We start from the raw sequence: 20332 nt of genomic DNA, 5'->3' as shown, positions 1-20332 counted from the left end.
TATGCCCCTCAGGGTTGCCCCAGTCTCTCCATCTGCAGAGTGGGGGTCATTCTCCCATCTGCTTCCTAGGTCTGTCGGCCTACGAGCAGCTCCATGCCTTTCCACCTGGGGCCGATATCACGTGGAGCTCGTGCGCTGAGACTTCAGAAAGAAAGATTCCATCCAGGGCTGACACAGCACAGAATGGGGCAGAACGAGGCCTGGATGCGCCGTGGAACCCAGGAAAAGGCACTCCCCCTCCTGACTGTTTTGAGACCCCGCATCCAAGTTGGAGGACCGAAAGGAAGACTCGAAGGTCTCCCTCTCTTATAGAAAAGAGTAGCCAACTTTCTGGTCCTCTGTTTCCATTGAGATTCTGTTCAAGGGTCCCAGCTCGGCTTCTGCAGGTGGCTGAGCTTCTAATGGCTCCCTGCGTTCTTGTCTTTTCCTCTCCAAACCTTCCGTCCTTTTCCCCCTTCTGGGGTGGAAGGGCGCTGTCATTGCTTCTACCTTCGAGACAGATTGAGGAATAGTCTGGACCATCGACTCCTTTCCTCTCTTTGGTTCCGTGTCTCTCTCTGGCTGTGTCCCTCTCTTTTCCTTTCTCAATTCCGTCTGTGTCTTCCTCTTTCTCTCTCGTGTGTGGATGGATGGATGGATGCTAGGGATGCACATGTATATGATTAGATGAGGGTTATGTTTTAGGGATAGGTTAGAGGGAGAGAAAGGCTTTAGGTCAGAGTTGGTCATGGGGGAAGGGTCAAGGGTGGTGGTGGTGTTTCTTGGAATCTGAGTGCTGTGCATTCTTCGTCTCTTTCCATATGAACCCCTTCTCAGATACACCACTTGCAAGGAGTCTCTCGTGTTCCGTTTCCTATCTTTTGCATTTGTGAATGCTTAGCCTCTCTGTTGTGAATAGGTTCCATTGGATGGAAACCCAGTGGTGTACTTCGTTTACCTCTTTCCCTTACTTGAAGAGACCCATTTCGACCTCCGCTCAGCAAATGGCAAGGAGACTCTGATGTTAAGGAGCCTTTGACCTACGCTTCTTTCTAGCTATCTCATGACATCAGTCTTTAGGGTGAGGTTTTTCCCCGATATTGAGGTGGTATGAGATCAAACCCAATAGCGTTCTTCAGATGTAGCTGTCTGGTTTTCCCATGGACATTGATTGAAGAGGCTTTCTTGTTCCCATTTGGATATTCTCACCGTCTGTGTCAGAGATGAGTTGACCATGGATGCTGGGGTTTGTTTCTGGACCCTCAACTTTATTCCATCGATCTGGATCTGTGTGTGTTGTTGTATTCCCAATAGCATACTGTCCTGCTGCTGCTGCTGCGGCTAAGTCACTTCAGTCGTGTCTGACTCTGCAAGACCCCATGGCCTGTAGCCTACCAGGCTCCTCCGTCCAGGACATTTTCCAGGCAAGAGTACTGGAGTGGGTCGCCATTGCCTTCTCCGATACTCTCCTGAGGATCCTAGTTTGGTCGTCTAATTTCCTTTCACACAACCTTGGATGTCCGTATCGGGGCTTTTTCGTCGGATTGTATTGACAATGTAGGCTCTTTTCTGTTTCCGTACCCCTTTTGCAATTCTTTGTTCGGTGCGAAAATGCATTGGCATTTTGGGAGGAATAGCATGGAAGCTGTGGATTGCCATGTGGGGCTGTGACATGATTTTCCCTATAGGAATTCTTTCAAGCCCTGAGCACAGCTTCTCTTTCCAGTGATTGGTGTGGGCTTGATCTTCCTCCTTCCATCTCTCGCCGTTTTGTGAGAACAGGTCCATCCTTCCCTTCTGGGGTAGATGGACTCGTGGATATCACTTCAGTGAATGGCATTGTCAGTGGGGGTGATAATTCCCTTCTCATTGGAAGACTTTGCTGTGAGTATTAGAAATGCAAGTGACTTCTCTTCCCCTTCCTCCCTGTCCATGTCTCAGAGCCACCGGGAAACAGAGGCCTCATCCACGGTCACACAGGCCTGAGGGGGTGCAACTAGACTGTTGTTTCTTCAGGCCCTCAGTGCTGGACATCATCCGGGATACTCTGTGTGTGTCTTCCTCCGTCTGGTGTCCCTTCAGACCTTTCCCTAGTTTTCACAGGCTTGTTGTGTTGGCGTTCTTTGTCTGTTTGGAGACACATCCTTGATAAGCTTTGTGTTTCCACTCATTCGTCTCGCGATGTATGACCTGTCTTTTGCTTTTGTAATGAGGTCTTTCCCACAGTAGATATCTTTGATTTTGCAAAGTCCACTGTATTCTCTGGGTTTTTTTTGTGGACTGCCTTTTAGTTTTGTGTGTGAAGACTCAAAGCACGTGTCCGGTTTCTGCTCATTGTTCTTCTAGATTTGTGACAAGTTTTCATGGAAAGTTTGTCTAGGGATAACTGGAAGTGAACTCGGTGTAAGGTGTCAAGTCTCCATCTCCATTCATGTCATCCCCTGCAGTTTCCAATTCCCTGTTCCTGAGTGGTTTTGGAGATCTTGTGGGAAGGTTGGTTGCATTGGAGTTTGCATTTCCACCTTGATTCGATTCACACTGTTCTGCCCTCAGGGACACTGTCAAGGGGGAGTGAGGAGCAGCCTGCACTTCCAGCAGTGACCACACGGTGGGGCGAGTGCTGCTCTCCCCTCTGGGAGCCCCAGGCCACAGGCATCCCAGTGAGGAGCCAGCTCTGTGCTCAGCTGAAAGGAGTTAGTCTCTCAGGAGCCTCGGAGCCCTTGCCTTTGGATCACCCAGGGTGGGCATTTACTGGGACAGAAAAAATTGCCCTGAATTCCATGGACGGAAGAGCCTGGCTGTGTAGAGTTGGTGAGTTGCCGTGAATCAGACACAACTGAGGACACAAAAATTCAATAGATTAAAACACATTTTGGGGGTGGGGGGGAGTGAAAGTGGGTGATGTGGGTTTTTTTGTCTTATATAATAGCCAAGGGAAATCTAGTTTAAACCTAAATTCACATAGATGGGAAAGGTATAGCTCTCCGTCACCCTATTAAAAAAAAAAAAAAAACTACTAAACTTTTCTGAAAGTTTATTTAGTAGCTTCCTTGAGCAGTTTATTGTGGAGCATTTTTTTTTTTCTGTGACATTGGCCTCATTAAAAATTATGGTTTGCCTTTAGTGGATAATTTTGTTCATTGGTTTCTTAGAGAACCTTGGTAATCTTTGAGTTTCCTGGGGAGTATGGTCACATGACCTGGCCCTGGCCAATCGGTGCGTTCCACCTCCCTGGCCACTGTGATTGGCTCCGGGCTGGGGCAGTGCCCAATCGGGGCCCAGGGCCGGGCCTCACGTTGGAAGCCAGGGGAAGACGAGCTCTCGTCCTGCTGGGGTAGGGGAAGGGGTGGGGCCGGGGGAGGTCAGGCTCCAGCAGTGGGAGGGGCTTGAGGTCCGCCTGCGGCAGTTGGTGACGTTCCTGCTCCCCTCAGGGCAGAGACGCCGGCCTGAGAATGAGGGCGCTGCTGAGCCCAGGGGCTGGGATGGCCCGTTGCTGCTGTGGTCCCAGAGCTCCACCCGAGACCTGAGGGAAGCCGTCTGCCCGTGAGTCCTCTCCCGCTTGTCTGTCAGCTTGTTTGAAGCATGCTGGGTTTTCTGCCCAGCTGGCTAAGGGGAGTCCCTGGAAATGCAAGGGTGTGGGTTTTGGCAGACTTCAGGGAAGACATGCCAGATGAGCCTGGGAGACTCCAGCTTAAGCTGGATTCAGGAGATATCTCTTCGGGCCAGCTAGTAATTGTAGGATAAGCCTAATGAGTCTTCACAGGATGAAGAGAGTAACGTGCCAAGGTAGCAATTGATGTCCTCATTCGAGAGGATGAAGCTGGTGCTCAGAGAAGGGGGGAACTTGGCCACAGCAAGGAGGTGTGCACCCAGACAGAACCCCCCAGATCCGGCCATTGGAGCTCAGGGAGGCCACTGGTGTGGCTTGTCCCTGTGGCAGGGCCCGAGGCAGGCAGCCCACCCTGATTCCTGCGGGGGCCTGACTTGGGAAGTGCCATCTGGTAGCTTTGAGACTCACCAAACCAAATTGCACTGGAGAGAGGAGGGACACCTTCCTTCATCCACCCCCCACCCCCGCCGGATTCCCACATACCCTGACCCCTTTCTCTCGATTTCGGAGCCATTTCCAGAGTCCCGCTCATATGACCTCATTTGAAGTGCACTGTGGACGGGCTGCCATCTGCAGCTGCTACCACAGCAGCCAAGGGCTTTAGCTCCCGACTACCTCCCTTCCTTTGGAACTTGGGGGCCCTCTACTCCCCACTTGCACACCACAGACCTTTGCTGAGGATTGTGGGGACCCTCACTCAGTTTGCAGCACGTTGTAGCCATCCCTGTCCTCCCTTGAAACTCAGCTTGTGAGCTCCTTTGGAGCAGCGTGGCCCACCTGGCTGCAACGGAAGAGACACAGCTGACAGTGAAACAACAGCTTAGATCTGAGAGCCGGAAAGCTCTGTCAAAAGGGACCTCCCTCTTCACACCGTAGAGGCTGTAGGAGCCGCCAGGCTTTCGGAACCAGTGCTGGGGCCAAAATGACTCCACAGCTGTTTTCCTTCCTGGGGAGGGTTCTGGCTCGAGTGGGAATGGCTCAAGTCTCCTAAGGTTCTGAAAGCCCACTGTGTGCAGATTCACGGTACACAGAGAGGAAAAGGTGGAGTCCTAGCCTGGAGGTGGTCACAGCTCACGGATGAGCCAGGCAGGCAGGCAGGCAGGGCATGAGAACACCTGAGCTGCCTTCATGAGTGAATGGTGTGGGGGCAGAGGAAGAGAAGCCGGTCTGCTCCCTCGTGTGGTGCCCAGGGCAGGTTGTCCCCAGAGGAAACCCTTACGACGGTGAGGACTATCACTGCTGTTTCCCAAGGGGTTCCGTCGGTGCGTGTCTTCCCCGGAGCGGTCAGGCCGTCTCTCAAGTACACTGGCCATGGGCATTGCCTCTCCTTGGAACTTCCCATGTGTTTCTCTTTTTTATGGAACAGTGATTTTCTAGAGTGGTTCTGGGCCACAAGGATGTTGGGTCATTTTCTAGCCTTCTGTCATGAAGAACGCTTTCCTGGGCATGGGGGTGGTTTGTTGTTCCAGCTCCCTTTCTTGGCTTCTTTTGGGAGCTGGTGCAACAAGAGGAGCTCAGCCTCTGCCTTCTGGCTGAGATGTCACCCTTCAAACAGCAATGCCTGCCTGGAGATAATGATGGCAGTTGCCAAAAGGGCTTCGTTTGGCACATGGTATCTTGAAAGGACGTACACCGTCCTTTCAGCTATCAAAGGCTAGTTCAAATGACATAAAAATGAGAACTCTCCAATGGAGTCTTACAGTAGGTGGAGAGTCCGAAAAACACTCCTTCAGTCATTTCGCTGAGAGTCATTGATTGGGGACACCAAGAATATAGGAAGGAATGCAGAAAGAAAAGATGAAATTGTGTTCAGGATCGGGGGGAGGGATGAACAGGGCGTGCTTGCCTTGAATCCAGGCTTTGTTGGGGGGTGGGGCATAAAGATGGAACGGGTCTGAAACTACAAAGTGGTGATGGTAACACAGTATCACCAGAGTTACACAACAGTGTTCCCAGATTGCAACAATGATGAAACAGTTTACTAATCCCAACTTAACCAACAAAAATCCAGGAAACCATACAAAAAATAAAACATCACCAGAAAGGTGGAAACAAACCACATGCAAAGCAGTTCAGGGGAAAGGAACTCCATGTCCCCTGGGGGCAGACCGAGTTGCCGGCATCCACGGTGAGCAGACAGGGATGGAGGCTGCAGAGCCGACCGCTCCCCTGGACGTGGTGTTTCCGGTAAGGGCTCTGGGTCTCTGTCCAGAGCGGGGGCTCTTTCTCCCTGCAGGGCTGGGTGAGTCATCGTGGGCGTCTGGGTGTTGCGCGGGAGCCAGGGCAGGCTCTCCCTGCCGAGGCGGTGACTCTTCCTCTGCCTCGGGTTCTCTTGCTAAAGCCCGAGCAGGTAGAGGTGCACGTGGAGGTGGAGGTTCTCGCTGAGGGGGTGGGACATCAGTGCCTGGGGCTGGGGGTCCTGCAGGCACGGAGATCCGATCTGCCCGGTGTGCTGGCCAGTACCCAGCTGGCCTGGTGTCTCTGCGAGGGCAAGTCTCGCTTCTCCATCTGCCCTCGGTGGATCCCTGGGTCCTGCACCTGGAGCCACCACCTGTGTGGGGACAGGTCTGGGAAGTGGAGCCTGGTTCCAGTTGGAGGCCAGTGCTAGAGCTGGGGGAGAAGCAAAGTTTGCCCACAGGCCAGCCTTGGCATGTGCGTACCCCGGGACAGAAACCTTCCAAGAGGTTCCCAAAGAATACCCAGCGTCAGATGTCTTTTGGGACTGAAGTGTGCAAGATGGGGGGCGGGGGGTGTGAGGCCAGCGCTTGCTGCAGGCCCAGCAGCAGCTTTCGAGGACTCGTCCCTGTGTAGCTCAGCACCCCTCCCCACACACTCCCGTGCACCAGCCCCAGCGTCCTCACCTCTGTGCTGTGGCGTGCTGGGCTCCAGGTCCTCCTGGTGCCTCAGAGGCCGGGGTTCTCTGGACTCTGGGTCGGAGCCGGGTGTGCTGAGCTCCGTGGAAGCCTCAGACTGGGCCGCCGGCTGTATCCTGGGCGGTGTCTCGGCAGCAGGCCTTCCCCACCTCCGCGTCTCCCCCGGTGGGGCTGATGCCTCCGTGGGCACGCTGACCTGGAGCCTGCACTGGGCCTCACGGGCGGGCGGGTGGTGCTCCGACCCCTCCCTCTGGGAGCTGGATGGGGTGTCCCCGTCCTCGGCCTCATCACGTGGGAAGCTCTGCAACGACAGTGACCGTCAGCCAGCCATGCTGGGAGTTTTCCGAGCTGGGCCTGGCCAGTGGAGCCGCTGCTTCTGCATGCTCGAACTTCTCTTCCCAGAAGGGTCAGAGACGTGTGTCTGCTCAGATCCCCACCCGGGAGGAAAGAGACCCATCTGAGGGTGTGAGGTCAGCCTGGCCGGTCGGCGCTGCCCACACTCTCCCCATCCCGCCCAGCCTGCTCTCCCCTGGGGTGTGGGCACAACTTGTCCACAGGCTTCTGACCCCACATCCGCCTGGGCTTCCTTGAGGGAGACACAGCCCGAGAAACCCGCATCCCCACACACAGGCAAAGGACCCGGTGTTTCCGGGTGGCATGGGAGAGGTGGCCTGGCCCGGCCTGGGGCTCCCCGTGTTACCTTTCTGTTTCTCCGGGCAAAGGGCCAGAGGCCTCTCGGGGGTGTCCTGAGCCAACGTCGACAGGGTGCCCACGCACACTGCCTGTGAGCTCTCCTGAGGCCCCGGCCTCTGGGCAGGGGCAAACAGCAGAACATCTTGGCAGCAAGTGATCTGGCTGGGGGCTCCTCTCCGCTCTGGAGGCCTGGATACCCGGATTGCGGGTTCTGTTGGGTTCTGTTGCCGGCAGGTGACATCATTTCCTGGGGTTCGTGCTGAGGTCCCTTCCTCAAAACTTCCCAAGGGAATCTCTGGGTTTCTGACTGCTCGACCACCCCCCTTAGGCCATGTGCAGGCACAATGACACCCACACGGCCCAGCCCACAGCCCTGGGGAGGCCTGGGTTCAGCCAGGGCCTGAGCTCCGAGGACCATGCTGCTCTCAGACCAGGCTCCTTCTTCTCATAAGTGGTGTGGCCCTGGACAAGCATATGCCCCTCAGGGTTGCCCCAGTCTCTCCATCTGCAGAGTGGGGGTCATTCTCCCATCTGCTTCCTAGGTCTGTCGGCCTACGAGCAGCTCCATGCCTTTCCACCTGGGGCCGATATCACGTGGAGCTCGTGCGCTGAGACTTCAGAAAGAAAGATTCCATCCAGGGCTGACACAGCACAGAATGGGGCAGAACGAGGCCTGGATGCGCCGTGGAACCCAGGAAAAGGCACTCCCCCTCCTGACTGTTTTGAGACCCCGCATCCAAGTTGGAGGACCGAAAGGAAGACTCGAAGGTCTCCCTCTCTTATAGAAAAGAGTAGCCAACTTTCTGGTCCTCTGTTTCCATTGAGATTCTGTTCAAGGGTCCCAGCTCGGCTTCTGCGGGTGGCTGAGCTTCTAATGGCTCCCTGCGTTCTTGTCTTTTCCTCTCCAAACCTTCCGTCCTTTTCCCCCTTCTGGGGTGGAAGGGCGCTGTCATTGCTTCTACCTTCGAGACAGATTGAGGAATAGTCTGGACCATCGACTCCTTTCCTCTCTTTGGTTCCGTGTCTCTCTCTGGCTGTGTCCCTCTCTTTTCCTTTCTCAATTCCGTCTGTGTCTTCCTCTTTCTCTCTCGTGTGTGGATGGATGGATGGATGCTAGGGATGCACATGTATATGATTAGATGAGGGTTATGTTTTAGGGATAGGTTAGAGGGAGAGAAAGGCTTTAGGTCAGAGTTGGTCATGGGGGAAGGGTCAAGGGTGGTGGTGGTGTTTCTTGGAATCTGAGTGCTGTGCATTCTTCGTCTCTTTCCATATGAACCCCTTCTCAGATACACCACTTGCAAGGAGTCTCTCGTGTTCCGTTTCCTATCTTTTGCATTTGTGAATGCTTAGCCTCTCTGTTGTGAATAGGTTCCATTGGATGGAAACCCAGTGGTGTACTTCGTTTACCTCTTTCCCTTACTTGAAGAGACCCATTTCGACCTCCGCTCAGCAAATGGCAAGGAGACTCTGATGTTAAGGAGCCTTTGACCTACGCTTCTTTCTAGCTATCTCATGACATCAGTCTTTAGGGTGAGGTTTTTCCCCGATATTGAGGTGGTATGAGATCAAACCCAATAGCGTTCTTCAGATGTAGCTGTCTGGTTTTCCCATGGACATTGATTGAAGAGGCTTTCTTGTTCCCATTTGGATATTCTCACCGTCTGTGTCAGAGATGAGTTGACCATGGATGCTGGGGTTTGTTTCTGGACCCTCAACTTTATTCCATCGATCTGGATCTGTGTGTGTTGTTGTATTCCCAATAGCATACTGTCCTGCTGCTGCTGCTGCGGCTAAGTCACTTCAGTCGTGTCTGACTCTGCAAGACCCCATGGCCTGTAGCCTACCAGGCAACTCCGTCCAGGACATTTTCCAGGCAAGAGTACTGGAGTGGGTCGCCATTGCCTTCTCCGATACTCTCCTGAGGATCCTAGTTTGGTCGTCTAATTTCCTTTCACACAACCTTGGATGTCCGTATCGGGGCTTTTTCGTCGGATTGTATTGACAATGTAGGCTCTTTTCTGTTTCCGTACCCCTTTTGCAATTCTTTGTTCGGTGCGAAAATGCATTGGCATTTTGGGAGGAATAGCATGGAAGCTGTGGATTGCCATGTGGGGCTGTGACATGATTTTCCCAGTAGGAATTCTTTCAAGCCCTGAGCACAGCTTCTCTTTCCAGTGATTGGTGTGGGCTTGATCTTCCTCCTTCCATCTCTCGCCGTTTTGTGAGAACAGGTCCATCCTTCCCTTCTGGGGTAGATGGACTCGTGGATATCACTTCAGTGAATGGCATTGTCAGTGGGGGTGATAATTCCCTTCTCATTGGAAGACTTTGCTGTGAGTATTAGAAATGCAAGTGACTTCTCTTCCCCTTCCTCCCTGTCCATGTCTCAGAGCCACCGGGAAACAGAGGCCTCATCCACGGTCACACAGGCCTGAGGGGGTGCAACTAGACTGTTGTTTCTTCAGGCCCTCAGTGCTGGACATCATCCGGGATACTCTGTGTGTGTCTTCCTCCGTCTGGTGTCCCTTCAGACCTTTCCCTAGTTTTCACAGGCTTGTTGTGTTGGCGTTCTTTGTCTGTTTGGAGACACATCCTTGATAAGCTTTGTGTTTCCACTCATTCGTCTCGCGATGTATGACCTGTCTTTTGCTTTTGTAATGAGGTCTTTCCCACAGTAGATATCTTTGATTTTGCAAAGTCCACTGTATTCTCTGGGTTTTTTTTGTGGACTGCCTTTTAGTTTTGTGTGTGAAGACTCAAAGCACGTGTCCGGTTTCTGCTCATTGTTCTTCTAGATTTGTGACAAGTTTTCATGGAAAGTTTGTCTAGGGATAACTGGAAGTGAACTCGGTGTAAGGTGTCAAGTCTCCATCTCCATTCATGTCATCCCCTGCAGTTTCCAATTCCCTGTTCCTGAGTGGTTTTGGAGATCTTGTGGGAAGGTTGGTTGCATTGGAGTTTGCATTTCCACCTTGATTCGATTCACACTGTTCTGCCCTCAGGGACACTGTCAAGGGGGAGTGAGGAGCAGCCTGCACTTCCAGCAGTGACCACACGGTGGGGCGAGTGCTGCTCTCCCCTCTGGGAGCCCCAGGCCACAGGCATCCCAGTGAGGAGCCAGCTCTGTGCTCAGCTGAAAGGAGTTAGTCTCTCAGGAGCCTCGGAGCCCTTGCCTTTGGATCACCCAGGGTGGGCATTTACTGGGACAGAAAAAATTGCCCTGAATTCCATGGACGGAAGAGCCTGGCTGTGTAGAGTTGGTGAGTTGCCGTGAATCAGACACAACTGAGGACACAAAAATTCAATAGATTAAAACACATTTTGGGGGTGGGGGGGAGTGAAAGTGGGTGATGTGGGTTTTTTTGTCTTATATAATAGCCAAGGGAAATCTAGTTTAAACCTAAATTCACATAGATGGGAAAGGTATAGCTCTCCGTCACCCTATTTAAAAAAAAAAAAAAACTACTAAACTTTTCTGAAAGTTTATTTAGTAGCTTCCTTGAGCAGTTTATTGTGGAGCATTTTTTTTTTTCTGTGACATTGGCCTCATTAAAAATTATGGTTTGCCTTTAGTGGATAATTTTGTTCATTGGTTTCTTAGAGAACCTTGGTAATCTTTGAGTTTCCTGGGGAGTATGGTCACATGACCTGGCCCTGGCCAATCGGTGCGTTCCACCTCCCTGGCCACTGTGATTGGCTCCGGGCTGGGGCAGTGCCCAATCGGGGCCCAGGGCCGGGCCTCACGTTGGAAGCCAGGGGAAGACGAGCTCTCGTCCTGCTGGGGTAGGGGAAGGGGTGGGGCCGGGGGAGGTCAGGCTCCAGCAGTGGGAGGGGCTTGAGGTCCGCCTGCGGCAGTTGGTGACGTTCCTGCTCCCCTCAGGGCAGAGCCGCCGGCCTGAGAATGAGGGCGCTGCTGAGCCCAGGGCCTGGGATGGCCCGTTGCTGCTGTGGTCCCAGAGCTCCACCCGAGACCTGAGGGAAGCCGTCTGCCCGTGAGTCCTCTCCCGCTTGTCTGTCAGCTTGTTTGAAGCATGCTGGGTTTTCTGCCCAGCTGGCTAAGGGGAGTCCCTGGAAATGCAAGGGTGTGGGTTTTGGCAGACTTCAGGGAAGACATGCCAGATGAGCCTGGGAGACTCCAGCTTAAGCTGGATTCAGGAGATATCTCTTCGGGCCAGCTAGTAATTGTAGGATAAGCCTAATGAGTCTTCACAGGATGAAGAGAGTAACGTGCCAAGGTAGCAATTGATGTCCTCATTCGAGAGGATGAAGCTGGTGCTCAGAGAAGGGGGGAACTTGGCCACAGCAAGGAGGTGTGCACCCAGACAGAACCCCCCAGATCCGGCCATTGGAGCTCAGGGAGGCCACTGGTGTGGCTTGTCCCTGTGGCAGGGCCCGAGGCAGGCAGCCCACCCTGATTCCTGCGGGGGCCTGACTTGGGAAGTGCCATCTGGTAGCTTTGAGACTCACCAAACCAAATTGCACTGGAGAGAGGAGGGACACCTTCCTTCATCCACCCCCCACCCCCGCCGGATTCCCACATACCCTGACCCCTTTCTCTCGATTTCGGAGCCATTTCCAGAGTCCCGCTCATATGACCTCATTTGAAGTGCACTGTGGACGGGCTGCCATCTGCAGCTGCTACCACAGCAGCCAAGGGCTTTAGCTCCCGACTACCTCCCTTCCTTTGGAACTTGGGGGCCCTCTACTCCCCACTTGCACACCACAGACCTTTGCTGAGGATTGTGGGGACCCTCACTCAGTTTGCAGCACGTTGTAGCCATCCCTGTCCTCCCTTGAAACTCAGCTTGTGAGCTCCTTTGGAGCAGCGTGGCCCACCTGGCTGCAACGGAAGAGACACAGCTGACAGTGAAACAACAGCTTAGATCTGAGAGCCGGAAAGCTCTGTCAAAAGGGACCTCCCTCTTCACACCGTAGAGGCTGTAGGAGCCGCCAGGCTTTCGGAACCAGTGCTGGGGCCAAAATGACTCCACAGCTGTTTTCCTTCCTGGGGAGGGTTCTGGCTCGAGCGGGAATGGCTCAAGTCTCCTAAGGTTCTGAAAGCCCACTGTGTGCAGATTCACGGTACACAGAGAGGAAAAGGTGGAGTCCTAGCCTGGAGGTGGTCACAGCTCACGGATGAGCCAGGCAGGCAGGCAGGCAGGGCATGAGAACACCTGAGCTGCCTTCATGAGTGAATGGTGTGGGGGCAGAGGAAGAGAAGCCGGTCTGCTCCCTCGTGTGGTGCCCAGGGCAGGTTGTCCCCAGAGGAAACCCTTACGACGGTGAGGACTATCACTGCTGTTTCCCAAGGGGTTCCGTCGGTGCGTGTCTTCCCCGGAGCGGTCAGGCCGTCTCTCAAGTACACTGGCCATGGGCATTGCCTCTCCTTGGAACTTCCCATGTGTTTCTCTTTTTTATGGAACAGTGATTTTCTAGAGTGGTTCTGGGCCACAAGGATGTTGGGTCATTTTCTAGCCTTCTGTCATGAAGAACGCTTTCCTGGGCATGGGGGTGGTTTGTTGTTCCAGCTCCCTTTCTTGGCTTCTTTTGGGAGCTGGTGCAACAAGAGGAGCTCAGCCTCTGCCTTCTGGCTGAGATGTCACCCTTCAAACAGCAATGCCTGCCTGGAGATAATGATGGCAGTTGCCAAAAGGGCTTCGTTTGGCACATGGTATCTTGAAAGGACGTACACCGTCCTTTCAGCTATCAAAGGCTAGTTCAAATGACATAAAAATGAGAACTCTCCAATGGAGTCTTACAGTAGGTGGAGAGTCCGAAAAACACTCCTTCAGTCATTTCGCTGAGAGTCATTGATTGGGGACACCAAGAATATAGGAAGGAATGCAGAAAGAAAAGATGAAATTGTGTTCAGGATCGGGGGGAGGGATGAACAGGGCGTGCTTGCCTTGAATCCAGGCTTTGTTGGGGGGTGGGGCATAAAGATGGAACGGGTCTGAAACTACAAAGTGGTGATGGTAACACAGTATCACCAGAGTTACACAACAGTGTTCCCAGATTGCAACAATGATGAAACAGTTTACTAATCCCAACTTAACCAACAAAAATACAGGAAACCATACAAAAAATAAAACATCACCAGAAAGGTGGAAACAAACCACATGCAAAGCAGTTCAGGGGAAAGGAACTCCATGTCCCCTGGGGGCAGACCGAGTTGCCGGCATCCACGGTGAGCAGACAGGGATGGAGGCTGCAGAGCCGACCGCTCCCCTGGACGTGGTGTTTCCGGTAAGGGCTCTGGGTCTCTGTCCAGAGCGGGGGCTCTTTCTCCCTGCAGGGCTGGGTGAGTCATCGTGGGCGTCTGGGTGTTGCGCGGGAGCCAGGGCAGGCTCTCCCTGCCGAGGCGGTGACTCTTCCTCTGCCTCGGGTTCTCTTGCTAAAGCCCGAGCAGGTAGAGGTGCACGTGGAGGTGGAGGTTCTCGCTGAGGGGGTGGGACATCAGTGCCTGGGGCTGGGGGTCCTGCAGGCACGGAGATCCGATCTGCCCGGTGTGCTGGCCAGTACCCAGCTGGCCTGGTGTCTCTGCGAGGGCAAGTCTCGCTTCTCCATCTGCCCTCGGTGGATCCCTGGGTCCTGCACCTGGAGCCACCACCTGTGTGGGGACAGGTCTGGGAAGTGGAGCCTGGTTCCAGTTGGAGGCCAGTGCTAGAGCTGGGGGAGAAGCAAAGTTTGCCCACAGGCCAGCCTTGGCATGTGCGTACCCCGGGACAGAAACCTTCCAAGAGGTTCCCAAAGAATACCCAGCGTCAGATGTCTTTTGGGACTGAAGTGTGCAAGATGGGGGGCGGGGGGTGTGAGGCCAGCGCTTGCTGCAGGCCCAGCAGCAGCTTTCGAGGACTCGTCCCTGTGTAGCTCAGCACCCCTCCCCACACACTCCCGTGCACCAGCCCCAGCGTCCTCACCTCTGTGCTGTGGCGTGCTGGGCTCCAGGTCCTCCTGGTGCCTCAGAGGCCGGGGTTCTCTGGACTCTGGGTCGGAGCCGGGTGTGCTGAGCTCCGTGGAAGCCTCAGACTGGGCCGCCGGCTGTATCCTGGGCGGTGTCTCGGCAGCAGGCCTTCCCCACCTCCGCGTCTCCCCCGGTGGGGCTGATGCCTCCGTGGGCACGCTGACCTGGAGCCTGCACTGGGCCTCACGGGCGGGCGGGTGGTGCTCCGACCCCTCCCTCTGGGAGCTGGATGGGGTGTCCCCGTCCTCGGCCTCATCACGTGGGAAGCTCTGCAACGACAGTGACCGTCAGCCAGCCATGCTGGGAGTTTTCCGAGCTGGGCCTGGCCAGTGGAGCCGCTGCTTCTGCCTGCTCGAACTTCTCTTCCCAGAAGGGTCAGAGACGTGTGTCTGCTCAGATCCCCACCCGGGAGGAAAGAGACCCATCTGAGGGTGTGAGGTCAGCCTGGCCGGTCGGCGCTGCCCACACTCTCCCCATCCCGCCCAGCCTGCTCTCCCCTGGGGTGTGGGCACAACTTGTCCACAGGCTTCTGACCCCACATCCGCCTGGGCTTCCTTGAGGGAGACACAGCCCGAGAAACCCGCATCCCCACACACAGGCAAAGGACCCGGTGTTTCCGGGTGGCATGGGAGAGGTGGCCTGGCCCGGCCTGGGGCTCCCCGTGTTACCTTTCTGTTTCTCCGGGCAAAGGGCCAGAGGCCTCTCGGGGGTGTCCTGAGCCAACGTCGACAGGGTGCCCACGCACACTGCCTGTGAGCTCTCCTGAGGCCCCGGCCTCTGGGCAGGGGCAAACAGCAGAACATCTTGGCAGCAAGTGATCTGGCTGGGGGCTCCTCTCCGCTCTGGAGGCCTGGATACCCGGATTGCGGGTTCTGTTGGGTTCTGTTGCCGGCAGGTGACATCATTTCCTGGGGTTCGTGCTGAGGTCCCTTCCTCAAAACTTCCCAAGGGAATCTCTGGGTTTCTGACTGCTCGACCACCCCCCTTAGGCCATGTGCAGGCACAATGACACCCACACGGCCCAGCCCACAGCCCTGGGGAGGCCTGGGTTCAGCCAGGGCCTGAGCTCCGAGGACCATGCTGCTCTCAGACCAGGCTCCTTCTTCTCATAAGTGGTGTGGCCCTGGACAAGCATATGCCCCTCAGGGTTGCCCCAGTCTCTCCATCTGCAGAGTGGGGGTCATTCTCCCATCTGCTTCCTAGGTCTGTCGGCCTACGAGCAGCTCCATGCCTTTCCACCTGGGGCCGATATCACGTGGAGCTCGTGCGCTGAGACTTCAGAAAGAAAGATTCCATCCAGGGCTGACACAGCACAGAATGGGGCAGAACGAGGCCTGGATGCGCCGTGGAACCCAGGAAAAGGCACTCCCCCTCCTGACTGTTTTGAGACCCCGCATCCAAGTTGGAGGACCGAAAGGAAGACTCGAAGGTCTCCCTCTCTTATAGAAAAGAGTAGCCAACTTTCTGGTCCTCTGTTTCCATTGAGATTCTGTTCAAGGGTCCCAGCTCGGCTTCTGCGGGTGGCTGAGCTTCTAATGGCTCCCTGCGTTCTTGTCTTTTCCTCTCCAAACCTTCCGTCCTTTTCCCCCTTCTGGGGTGGAAGGGCGCTGTCATTGCTTCTACCTTCGAGACAGATTGAGGAAAAGTCTGGACCATCGACTCCTTTCCTCTCTTTGGTTCCGTGTCTCTCTCTGGCTGTGTCCCTCTCTTTTCCTTTCTCAATTCCGTCTGTGTCTTCCTCTTTCTCTCTCGTGTGTGGATGGATGGATGGATGCTAGGGATGCACATGTATATGATTAGATGAGGGTTATGTTTTAGGGATAGGTTAGAGGGAGAGAAAGGCTTTAGGTCAGAGTTGGTCATGGGGGAAGGGTCAAGGGTGGTGGTGGTGTTTCTTGGAATCTGAGTGCTGTGCATTCTTCGTCTCTTTCCATATGAACCCCTTCTCAGATACACCACTTGCAAGGAGTCTCTCGTGTTCCGTTTCCTATCTTTTGCATTTGTGAATGCTTAGCCTCTCTGTTGTGAATAGGTTCCATTGGATGGAAACCCAGTGGTGTACTTCGTTTACCTCTTTCCCTTACTTGAAGAGACCCATTTCGACCTCCGCCCAGCAAATGGCAAGGAGACTCTGATGTTAAGGAGCCTTTGACCTACGCTTCTTTCTAGCTATCTCATGACATCAGTCTTTAGGGTGAGGTTTTTCCCCGATATTGAGGTGGTATGAGATCAAACCCAATAGCGTTCTTCAGATGTAGCTGTCTGGTTTTCCCATGGACATTGATTGAAGAGGCTTTCTTGTTCCCATTTGGATATTCTCACCGTCTGTGTCAGAGATGAGTTGACCATGGATGCTGGGGTTTGTTTCTGGACCCTCAACTTTATTCCATCGATCTGGATCTGTGTGTGTTGTTGTATTCCCAATAGCATACTGTCCTGCTGCTGCTGCTGCGGCTAAGTCACTTCAGTCGTGTCTGACTCTGCAAGACCCCATGGCCTGTAGCCTACCAGGCTCCTCCGTCCAGGACATTTTCCAGGCAAGAGTACTGGAGTGGGTCGCCATTGCCTTCTCCGATACTCTCCTGAGGATCCTAGTTTGGTCGTCTAATTTCCTTTCACACAACCTTGGATGTCCGTATCGGGGCTTTTTCGTCGGATTGTATTGACAATGTAGGCTCTTTTCTGTTTCCGTACCCCTTTTGCAATTCTTTGTTCGGTGCGAAAATGCATTGGCATTTTGGGAGGAATAGCATGGAAGCTGTGGATTGCCATGTGGGGCTGTGACATGATTTTCCCAGTAGGAATTCTTTCAAGCCCTGAGCACAGCTTCTCTTTCCAGTGATTGGTGTGGGCTTGATCTTCCTCCTTCCATCTCTCGCCGTTTTGTGAGAACAGGTCCATCCTTCCCTTCTGGGGTAGATGGACTCGTGGATATCACTTCAGTGAATGGCATTGTCAGTGGGGGTGATAATTCCCTTCTCATTGGAAGACTTTGCTGTGAGTATTAGAAATGCAAGTGACTTCTCTTCCCCTTCCTCCCTGTCCATGTCTCAGAGCCACCGGGAAACAGAGGCCTCATCCACGGTCACACAGGCCTGAGGGGGTGCAACTAGACTGTTGTTTCTTCAGGCCCTCAGTGCTGGACATCATCCGGGATACTCTGTGTGTGTCTTCCTCCGTCTGGTGTCCCTTCAGACCTTTCCCTAGTTTTCACAGGCTTGTTGTGTTGGCGTTCTTTGTCTGTTTGGAGACACATCCTTGATAAGCTTTGTGTTTCCACTCATTCGTCTCGCGATGTATGACCTGTCTTTTGCTTTTGTAATGAGGTCTTTCCCACAGTAGATATCTTTGATTTTGCAAAGTCCACTGTATTCTCTGGGTTTTTTTTGTGGACTGCCTTTTAGTTTTGTGTGTGAAGACTCAAAGCACGTGTCCGGTTTCTGCTCATTGTTCTTCTAGATTTGTGACAAGTTTTCATGGAAAGTTTGTCTAGGGATAACTGGAAGTGAACTCGGTGTAAGGTGTCAAGTCTCCATCTCCATTCATGTCATCCCCTGCAGTTTCCAATTCCCTGTTCCTGAGTGGTTTTGGAGATCTTGTGGGAAGGTTGGTTGCATTGGAGTTTGCATTTCCACCTTGATTCGATTCACACTGTTCTGCCCTCAGGGACACTGTCAAGGGGGAGTGAGGAGCAGCCTGCACTTCCAGCAGTGACCACACGGTGGGGCGAGTGCTGCTCTCCCCTCTGGGAGCCCCAGGCCACAGGCATCCCAGTGAGGAGCCAGCTCTGTGCTCAGCTGAAAGGAGTTAGTCTCTCAGGAGCCTCGGAGCCCTTGCCTTTGGATCACCCAGGGTGGGCATTTACTGGGACAGAAAAAATTGCCCTGAATTCCATGGACGGAAGAGCCTGGCTGTGTAGAGTTGGTGAGTTGCCGTGAATCAGACACAACTGAGGACACAAAAATTCAATAGATTAAAACACATTTTGGGGGTGGGGGGGAGTGAAAGTGGGTGATGTGGGTTTTTTTGTCTTATATAATAGCCAAGGGAAATCTAGTTTAAACCTAAATTCACATAGATGGGAAAGGTATAGCTCTCCGTCACCCTATTTAAAAAAAAAAAAAACTACTAAACTTTTCTGAAAGTTTATTTAGTAGCTTCCTTGAGCAGTTTATTGTGGAGCATTTTTTTTTTCTGTGACATTGGCCTCATTAAAAATTATGGTTTGCCTTTAGTGGATAATTTTGTTCATTGGTTTCTTAGAGAACCTTGGTAATCTTTGAGTTTCCTGGGGAGTATGGTCACATGACCTGGCCCTGGCCAATCGGTGCGTTCCACCTCCCTGGCCACTGTGATTGGCTCCGGGCTGGGGCAGTGCCCAATCGGGGCCCAGGGCCGGGCCTCACGTTGGAAGCCAGGGGAAGACGAGCTCTCGTCCTGCTGGGGTAGGGGAAGGGGTGGGGCCGGGGGAGGTCAGGCTCCAGCAGTGGGAGGGGCTTGAGGTCCGCCTGCGGCAGTTGGTGACGTTCCTGCTCCCCTCAGGGCAGAGCCGCCGGCCTGAGAATGAGGGCGCTGCTGAGCCCAGGGGCTGGGATGGCCCGTTGCTGCTGTGGTCCCAGAGCTCCACCCGAGACCTGAGGGAAGCCGTCTGCCCGTGAGTCCTCTCCCGCTTGTCTGTCAGCTTGTTTGAAGCATGCTGGGTTTTCTGCCCAGCTGGCTAAGGGGAGTCCCTGGAAATGCAAGGGTGTGGGTTTTGGCAGACTTCAGGGAAGACATGCCAGATGAGCCTGGGAGACTCCAGCTTAAGCTGGATTCAGGAGATATCTCTTCGGGCCAGCTAGTAATTGTAGGATAAGCCTAATGAGTCTTCACAGGATGAAGAGAGTAACGTGCCAAGGTAGCAATTGATGTCCTCATTCGAGAGGATGAAGCTGGTGCTCAGAGAAGGGGGGAACTTGGCCACAGCAAGGAGGTGTGCACCCAGACAGAACCCCCCAGATCCGGCCATTGGAGCTCAGGGAGGCCACTGGTGTGGCTTGTCCCTGTGGCAGGGCCCGAGGCAGGCAGCCCACCCTGATTCCTGCGGGGGCCTGACTTGGGAAGTGCCATCTGGTAGCTTTGAGACTCACCAAACCAAATTGCACTGGAGAGAGGAGGGACACCTTCCTTCATCCACCCCCCACCCCCGCCGGATTCCCACATACCCTGACCCCTTTCTCTCGATTTCGGAGCCATTTCCAGAGTCCCGCTCATATGACCTCATTTGAAGTGCACTGTGGACGGGCTGCCATCTGCAGCTGCTACCACAGCAGCCAAGGGCTTTAGCTCCCGACTACCTCCCTTCCTTTGGAACTTGGGGGCCCTCTACTCCCCACTTGCACACCACAGACCTTTGCTGAGGATTGTGGGGACCCTCACTCAGTTTGCAGCACGTTGTAGCCATCCCTGTCCTCCCTTGAAACTCAGCTTGTGAGCTCCTTTGGAGCAGCGTGGCCCACCTGGCTGCAACGGAAGAGACACAGCTGACAGTGAAACAACAGCTTAGATCTGAGAGCCGGAAAGCTCTGTCAAAAGGGACCTCCCTCTTCACACCGTAGAGGCTGTAGGAGCCGCCAGGCTTTCGGAACCAGTGCTGGGGCCAAAATGACTCCACAGCTGTTTTCCTTCCTGGGGAGGGTTCTGGCTCGAGCGGGAATGGCTCAAGTCTCCTAAGGTTCTGAAAGCCCACTGTGTGCAGATTCACGGTACACAGAGAGGAAAAGGTGGAGTCCTAGCCTGGAGGTGGTCACAGCTCACGGATGAGCCAGGCAGGCAGGCAGGCAGGGCATGAGAACACCTGAGCTGCCTTCATGAGTGAATGGTGTGGGGGCAGAGGAAGAGAAGCCGGTCTGCTCCCTCGTGTGGTGCCCAGGGCAGGTTGTCCCCAGAGGAAACCCTTACGACGGTGAGGACTATCACTGCTGTTTCCCAAGGGGTTCCGTCGGTGCGTGTCTTCCCCGGAGCGGTCAGGCCGTCTCTCAAGTACACTGGCCATGGGCATTGCCTCTCCTTGGAACTTCCCATGTGTTTCTCTTTTTTATGGAACAGTGATTTTCTAGAGTGGTTCTGGGCCACAAGGATGTTGGGTCATTTTCTAGCCTTCTGTCATGAAGAACGCTTTCCTGGGCATGGGGGTGGTTTGTTGTTCCAGCTCCCTTTCTTGGCTTCTTT

General features: G+C 54.0%; 3 protein-coding genes across 5 annotated transcripts in view; 1 reads left to right on the top strand and 2 right to left on the bottom strand.

Moving 5' to 3' along the window:
* LOC145527546 (uncharacterized) overlaps positions 1-20332 on the top strand; it is a 131263-nt gene that overhangs the window by 18863 nt on the left and 92068 nt on the right.
* The window catches only part of LOC145527590 (uncharacterized), a 123839-nt gene that overhangs the window by 101237 nt on the left and 2270 nt on the right, over positions 1-20332 (bottom strand). Inside the window, exons 1-3 of one of the 3 annotated variants that reach the window (XM_081545706.1) lie at positions 14791-14966; positions 14079-14391; positions 13175-13827 (exon numbers count right to left, since the gene is read on the bottom strand). The exons of 1 other annotated variant lie outside the window; for it this stretch is intronic. In XM_081545706.1, coding sequence (XP_081401832.1) covers positions 13553-13827; positions 14079-14391; positions 14791-14925 — 723 coding nt within the window. In that variant the 5' untranslated portion in view covers positions 14926-14966 and the 3' untranslated portion in view covers positions 13175-13552. Of the gene's footprint in view, positions 1-13174; positions 13828-14078; positions 14392-14790; positions 14967-20332 lie in introns of those variants that run through there. One more of the 3 variants, XM_081545707.1, reaches the window with a different exon arrangement.
* LOC145527586 (uncharacterized) lies at positions 5547-7362 on the bottom strand. 2 transcript variants are annotated; one of them, XM_081545700.1, is made up of 3 exons: positions 7163-7362; positions 6451-6763; positions 5547-6199 (listed from the first exon to the last, which is right to left on the bottom strand). In XM_081545700.1, the coding sequence occupies exons 1-3, from the start codon at positions 7295-7297 to the stop codon at positions 5925-5927; spliced, it is 723 nt and encodes a 240-aa protein (XP_081401826.1). In that variant the 5' UTR covers positions 7298-7362; the 3' UTR covers positions 5547-5924. The 2 variants fall into 2 exon arrangements, with proteins under 2 accessions (XP_081401826.1, XP_081401825.1); XM_081545699.1 differs by having other exon boundaries at positions 5547-6140.

The sequence above is a fragment of the Giraffa tippelskirchi genome, chromosome 11, assembly GCF_054371585.1.
Source record: "Giraffa tippelskirchi isolate mGirTip1 chromosome 11, T2T-mGirTip1v1.2.pri, whole genome shotgun sequence".
In the NCBI taxonomy this organism is placed as follows: domain Eukaryota; kingdom Metazoa; phylum Chordata; class Mammalia; order Artiodactyla; family Giraffidae; genus Giraffa; species Giraffa tippelskirchi.
The sequence above is the reverse complement of the archived record's forward strand: the minus strand, read 5'-3'. Positions and strand labels throughout refer to the sequence as shown.